We start from the raw sequence: 7,521 nt of genomic DNA, 5'->3' as shown, positions 1-7,521 counted from the left end.
AAAAAAAAATGTGTATATATATACACATACACATAGACACATACTTTAAAAAAACCTAAATGTAAACTATAAAATTCTTAGAAGGAAACATAGGAGTAAAGCTTTGTAACCTTAGGCCTTTTTTTGATATAATACTAAAATGATAAAGTGACAAAAGGAAAAACAGAAAAACTTGACTTCATCAAAATTTAAATCTTTTGTACTTCAAAGGGCATCATTAAGAAAATGAAAAGACAAACTATAGAAAAGGAGAAAATATTTGCAAACCATGTACCTGATAAAGGCCCAACATCCAGAATTTAATCCATTTACTATTCAACAATAAACAGACAAACACAATTTTGAAATGTGCAAAGGATATGAACAGACACTTCCCCAAAGATGATATACAAATGGCCAGTGAGCACATGAAAAGATGCTCAATGTCATTAGTCATTACAAAAATGCAAATCAAAACCACATGAGATACCACTTCATGCCCAATAAGAAAGCTACTAAAAAGCAAAAGCAAAAATGCAAGATAAGTGTTGGCAAAGTTGTAGAAGACTAGAATCCTCATAGATTGGTAGTGGGATTGTAAAATGATGCACCCACTTTAGAAAACCGTTTTACAGTTCCTCAAAATGTAAAGCACAGAATTACCATATGACCCAGCAAAATTCCACTGCTAAGTATGCACCCAAGAGAAAAGACATGAAAGATACGTCCACACAAACTTACACAAAAATGTTCATAGAACATTATTCATAATAGCCAGAGTAGAAACAACGCAAATGTCCACCAATGGATGGTTATGCAAAATGCGGCATGTCATACAATGCACATTATTTGTAATAAAAAGACAGACGGATGAAACTGAAAACATGCTAAGAGAAAGACGCCAATCACAAAAGACCATACATTTCATTTACATAAAATGTTCAAAATAGACAAAATTTTTTTTCTTTTTTTTAAACAAAAAATGTTGCTTTTTTAGACAAATCTTTAGAGACAGAAAATAAGAGACTGAGGCAATGAAAATGTTCTAAAATTAGACAGTGGTGATGACTGCACAATTCTGGATATACTAAAACCCACTGAATGCTACACTTTAAGTGGGTGGACTTTGTGATATATGAATTATATTTCATAATGCTGTTTACAAAATAATTTTTTAAAATACCAAAAAGAAAAGAAACAGAGTTGGGTATGTTCTGAAGCAGAAACAAAGCAGTGCAGGGAGTGACAGAACCTGGCCTGTGAGTACAGCCCCAGAGCTGCCTCGGGCCAAAACTCCACTCAACCACTGCTTCCCAGGTGAGGTGCAGGGAGTGCAACAGGGAGCCCAATCACACAGTCCCTGCTTTCGCGGAGCTTCCATTCCATGGATGATGGAAAGAATTGTGAATCCATTACATCATGTCAAAGTGTGATTATTTAATGGAGATAAGTATGGAGAAGAAGTCTAACAAAGGTCCTGAAATTAGGATGGGGAGAGAGGTAAGAGTCCCTGGAGAGCTCAAGCGTGTGTTGAAAAAGGAGGGATGAAATAAGGGTTAATCTGGAGAAAAGTTGGAGGTGGAGGCTGAGAACACTGCAGACACAGGGACCTGTGGCAGGAGGGGAAATGGCATTGCACAATCGAGCGGGGGGAAGGCTCTTGTGGCCATGAGGTAGAGACCAAGAATGGGCGGTGTGCAATGCAGGTGAAGAGAGACAGCAGCCAGACCATGCGGGCCTCACAGCCATAAGCAGGATTTGGTTTAAATTCTAAGACCTACAGGAATGCACTGAAAGGTTTCAAGCAGGGAACTAATGTGGTCCAACTTGAATTTTGGGGAAAGAGGTAGGAAGGGACCAAAGTAGATGCTGGCAGTTAATGGGATACTACAGTTAACCAGAAGAGAAATGAGGATGGCCTGGTGCAGGAAAGGGCAGTGGGCATCATGAGAAGTCTGCAGGATCTGCCAGGCCACGGGGGTCAGATAATGGGCAAGCTGTTCTAGCTCTCTAGGAGGCCTGCAGAGTCAGCTTCCTCTCTCCCTTCATTCCACTTATCCTCACATTAACCCCCAGTAACTAAGGTACTCTGAATACCCATCTGTATTCCAATACTCAGATCTCCACTGATAAGGCATCTGGCCCTCTGAGCTCCCAGTGCAGTCACGAGAGAAACCTGGCCATTCTCAGCTGCCCCATTTTGCTGAAGGACAGCCCTGAGATAAGGATGAAAATGTTCATCTGCTGAAACCCGTGCTGCCAGCATATGCAAATTAAATTGAATCTCACTCTTTCTAATCCCTTCTCCAAAAATGTAAGCCACAGCACATCAGTATCAGTCTCCTACTTAAAACCTTTCAACACATCCCCCCTGGTTTTAGGATTTAAACCAAATATAAATTTGCAAATTAAAAGAAGTTCTCCTTAAAACTCTGCAAAGAGGGGCTTTGCAGTTTTATAAAAATAAAAATAATATTTTAAATCCCTAAGAATTATTTGGTGATAAAGATCCCAGATATAACCCTAGAGGTGAATTAATATAGATATAACCCTAGAGGTAAATAAATTTGGGTTTTCTCCTCAATTGGAATGTAAGCTCTATGCAGATACAAACTCTAGACCAAGGCCTGGCACAAAGCAGAGGCTCAAGAGAACTGCTGAATGAATTAAGCCCTGGGTACTAATGGTATTGACTACAAATTCTAAGCAATGTTCCTTATTTAACAATCCAAAAGAAGAGGTAAGTTTCACAATATATTGGTTCAAGAGCTTTTCTCAATTATAACAGTTATCCAGTTTAAGGAAATATGGATAATCAAAGAAAAAAGTAGCTAACCCTATAAAATGATTAATGAAATATAAATTAAAATAATTTAACTTATCACTATACATCTACTACAACATAAGAAATAGTTCTTCCCACTAAGCCCCATCCAGCAGGACCAGAAGCAGGAAGTGGGGAAAGACAGCAAGATATCCTTAGAGACCTGTCATTGTTGGTGACCATGGAGGCTGTCTCCCTGAAAAGCAACCAGGTAAGATTTAACAAGCTCTGTAAAATGGTTCACAGTCTTTAACCAAAGCATCTCTCCTCTTTATGAAACATGCCCCAAGGAAACAGAGGAATCAGAAGGAAAATTAAAGAAACTTATAAAATAGGTATATGGCCTAACGGTAATAACAATGAAAAACTGGAAACATTTCAAGCGTGGTGGCTCATGCCTGTAATCCCAGTACTTTGGGAGGCCGAGGTGGGTGGATCACGAGGTCAGGAGTTCGAGACCAGCGTGACCAGCATGACGAGCATGGTGAAACCCCGTCTCTACTAAAAATACAAAAAAAGAAAAAATTAGCTGGGCGTGGTGGCAAGTGCCTGTAATCCCCGCTACACAGGAGGCTGAGACAGGAGAATCATTTGAAGCTGAAGACAGAGGTTACAGCAAGCTGACATTGCACCACTGCACTCCAGCCTAGGCGACAGAGCGAGACTCCATCACAAAACAAACAAAAAAACTGGAAACATTTCAAAAGACCAACAGTAAGATTAGGCAAACTATGGAACACCAACACTGTGAACTCCACAGCCATTAGAAAGAAGTTACACGGAATCCACTAGTATTTTACATATTATTTCTATATCATTTTTTCAAAAAGCAGAAAATAGTAAAAACCTCAATTCCGAGAGGGTTACAAAGTTTGGCGGCTACCAGCATTCAAAGTAAATCTATTAAAATGACCTGTGTTTGTGACAGCTGAATGCTCTGGACCTTTGGAAGCAGAAAATAAGCATTTGGTAGCTGCTTTGCAGACCCTTCTGTAGAGATTCTGCGAGTGCCGATTCCAGATACCTGCAAGAAAGAGAGAGAATTGCTCCTCTGTTAGAGTTTTAAAAACACATTTGCCACGACACGAAAGCATATCTCCAAAAGAAATCTATATTCATCACCATGGCCTTCAAGACTCTATTAATCTAATTATTATATTTATCTTTGTCTACAAAAAACACAATGAATGTTTCAAAAATACAAAATGTTGGCTGGGCACAGTGGTTCACCCACTCAAGACTTTGGGAGGCTCAGGCAGGTGGATCATTTGAGGCCAGGACTTTGAGACCAGCCTGGCTAACGTAGTGAAACCCTGTCTCTACTAAATATACAAAAATTAGCTGGGCAGTGTTGGGAGGCTGAGGCAGGAGAATTGTTTGAGCCTGGGAGATGGAGGTTGCAGTGAGCCGAGATCACACCACTGCACTCCAGCCCAGGCAACAGAGCGAGACCCTGCCTCCAAAAAAAAAGAAAAGAAAAGAAAAGAAAGAAATACAGAATGCTGTATTTAAGCTGAATGTTCCTCATTGCAGCAAATCTGTTCACAAGTAGGCAACTCTTCCGATATGGGACCTCTTTAATGGAATCCAGTAAGAAATAACCACAAAAACTGATCTTGGCACTTCAATTACTTGATGCCACATCTTGTTAAATGCTACATCAGGTACCATTTGAGATAATGATTCCTGTTTCTGAGAACAGCAATAAGATTCTTCAAGCTCCCTTGCTGGTACCTTGATATGAATAGTGAGCTCCCTTGGAACCATCATCCAAGCACACAATCAAAATCTCCCAATCAGAAATATTACTGAGCCAAGGAGGGGAGGTAGGCAAAATCACTAGAGATTGTCCTTAGAGCACCTCCTTCCGAACTGCCTGTGAGGTGAGAGCCATGAGCTTTGAACGACTTCTGTATTTTATGATGGGAAACTGTGTGTGACAGATTGCTTTGCTTTGTATCCTCCAAAGATCCACAGTAGGGTTATAGCCCTGTACTCGTAGGAAAGACAGCCAACTGTGGCACATCAGGCAGAAAAGGGTGAATGCTGATGAATTTAACATCACTAACAGTCTTATATTTTAACGACATAAACCACATGATAACATTTCCAAAAGTCTTTTTAAAAATATCCACTCCTATGGTTAGGTCAACCAACCAAATTATGTGACACAAGGAAAAAGTTACTCACATGATAGGAAAGGACTCCATAGGAAGAGGTATTAATAAATAAAGAACTTTCAGTGCTTCCTTCTTCAGTAGGTAAGAAAATAATTCTGAAGGAAGTTTTCCCTAGTGCTGGAATTACCTGAAAGAAAGATATCCGATCAGCCATTTGGAGGAATGGCCCCTCTGATGAATTGCCTTTCACAGACTTTCTTTTTTTGACAACTTCTGTTAACAGACAGCTGCATATTGTGCAGCCTTGATTTATCAGTATCATGAATCCGTAAGAAGCCTGGAACTGCTCAGTGTCCACCTAAGAGGATATATCAAAGAATATACCACTGCCTGAGGACGAGTCCTTCCACTTCAGACTGGAGCTGTCAGTCTCACATCTTTCCCTCCCCTCCTCTTCCACACCCACAGGTCCAACTGTCTTTAGCTAACAGATCTATCTCTACTTAAATATAGAGAATAACCAACATACAAACATGTTGATATGTAATAAAAATCAGGAACATTTATCCAGACTGACTGTCATAAACCAAATAGTGGGCTTCCCCTTATAACATGTCCTTAGTCCCAGTGTTTTTTTTTTTTTAAGTACATAATATCAGGCAGACATAGTAAGCAAAATAAATAAAAGCCTACTCACAATTAGGATCATCATTAAACACTCAAGACCACTGAAATTAAAACTATTAGATGACTAGGTTTAAGCTCTGTGTTACGGTGCCAATCAGCTTTACAAGGAGCCGTTCACTATACCTTGCAGTCCTACATTTAGAAAGGAGACCTAACCTTCCTAGTAGGTTGGAGAGGTGGAAGAGGTCTCAGCTATAAACTTGTATTAGTTACTAACTGCCTGAGAGTTTGTAGTCATTTCAAGACAAGTAATATAAACTTTCTTCAGTTACAATAAAGCCACGTTAAATAGACATACATTACTACACAGCTGAGAGTCTTCAAACTCCCCCGCAACCCCCGCCTCCTCTGGCCCCAGTAGATAACAAGAGCCTCCAAAATTACAAAAATGAACAACTGGAAAAGTAAATGCAAGGTAAACACACAGAAGGAAAAGGTTTGGGTAGCAGAAAACGGGGAGACAGGGAGCAGAAAGTAAAAACTTCAGGCCAAAGAAAGCAAGAAAACCTGGCAGCCTGCCACGGCATAGTTTCCAGGAGTCCATCAACACCCACCCTGCAGGGAACTGGCGGCACATGGAAATGTCCAGCAGCTGCAAACACTGAATTCACCACAACTTCGCTGTCCCTACTAGGGTTGTACGCATGGAGAATCTTTGCTGCAGGATGTCCCAGGAACCTAGGAGGAGAAACAAAGAAAAATCAATAGATTGCATGGTTGTATTACTATACATACATATATGTATTATTATATACATACACACACATATTTTTAAACCCAGAAAGCTGTTGCTGTTCATCACAAAGTTAAATTATCCAATTGTGTTGGTAATAAAGCATTTAATTCACAACAGTCAAAAACCCTAAAATGAAAAAACAACTTTCTTTTAGGTGTAGGCCAACCCACAGTAGCACTCCACTGGTTTCTGTGTTAGAAAAATTTAACCCATCTAGGCCATTAAAATGCTTACAAAAAAAACACATGTAGGCACTTTTCGGACGTGGGTCTCTAATTCAAATGAAAATATGTTGAGATGAGAAACTACTCACAGAAAAACCCAATTTTTCTTAGGGTAATGTTTTCTGAGTAATAAATTTAAAGGGACTTTTTAGGGAGGTATGCATTTTCAACTTACAAAGAGATGTTATTTTATTAGGGCTTATAAAAGGAAAACTTAATTATGGCTAAAGGCCATTCTTGTGAGAAAACTGAAAATGCTGCAGCACTCTGCGGCTGTGGTTCCCATCCATTTAAATTATGAGCCTTTCCAAACACTCTGATGAAAGCTCTGGCTCCTCCCTCCACAAACATACACTTACAAAAGTTTCATACACAGCTTCAAAACCTTCCATAAACCTCAGAGTAAGATTCCCTGCTCCGTGGCAAACACACTAATTCATGAAGGGCTCGATGCCAATTCTTTTCGGCAGCACCCTCCACTTACAGCATCTCTACTCTGATAAAGGAATTGCCAGAGGAAAGGAGCTGGTCTCTGGCCCACCTACCTGGAGCCACCTACAATATTCCCTCTAAACACTTAACTCTGATTCTTACTTCTCAAGACCAAATTCAGTCTCGTTCATTATGTTGCAATGAACAGAGAGCCAGCAAAAATTTCACTGAAGTCATTTCTTTAGTTTTAATAGCCTCAGTGGCAGGCAGAGCCAAATACACAGTTCTCATCAGGATGGCCTAGAAATAAAATTATATTCTAATTTAAGCTGAATTAATTATATCTGTAATTGGTGTAAAATTAGAAAAATATCAGCATAATGAATGAATTATACCTAATATTCATTATGCTGATATTTTTCTAATTTTATTCAAATTTCTCTGATACTAAAAATGTATGCTTTAGGAAAAATGACATGGATGTTGCTTCTCTTATATACAATCAGATTTCCAAAATAC

At 39.4% G+C, this 7,521-nt stretch overlaps 1 protein-coding gene across 4 annotated transcripts in view; it reads right to left on the bottom strand.

The window, feature by feature from the left end:
- The window catches only part of TMEM131L (transmembrane 131 like), a 177,109-nt gene that overhangs the window by 81,345 nt on the left and 88,243 nt on the right, over window positions 1-7,521 (bottom strand). For all 4 annotated transcript variants that reach the window (XM_017498782.2, XM_017498784.2, XM_017498783.2 and 1 more), the window contains exons 5-7: window positions 6,165-6,288; window positions 4,994-5,110; window positions 3,717-3,827 (exon numbers count right to left, since the gene is read on the bottom strand). In XM_017498782.2, coding sequence (XP_017354271.1) covers window positions 3,717-3,827; window positions 4,994-5,110; window positions 6,165-6,288 — 352 coding nt within the window. The remainder of the gene's footprint in view (window positions 1-3,716; window positions 3,828-4,993; window positions 5,111-6,164; window positions 6,289-7,521) is intronic.

This window comes from Cebus imitator, unplaced genomic scaffold, assembly GCF_001604975.1.
Source record: "Cebus imitator isolate Cc_AM_T3 unplaced genomic scaffold, Cebus_imitator-1.0 Scaffold251, whole genome shotgun sequence".
Lineage (NCBI taxonomy): Eukaryota > Metazoa > Chordata > Mammalia > Primates > Cebidae > Cebus > Cebus imitator.
This window is presented reverse-complemented; position numbering and strand designations above follow the sequence as displayed.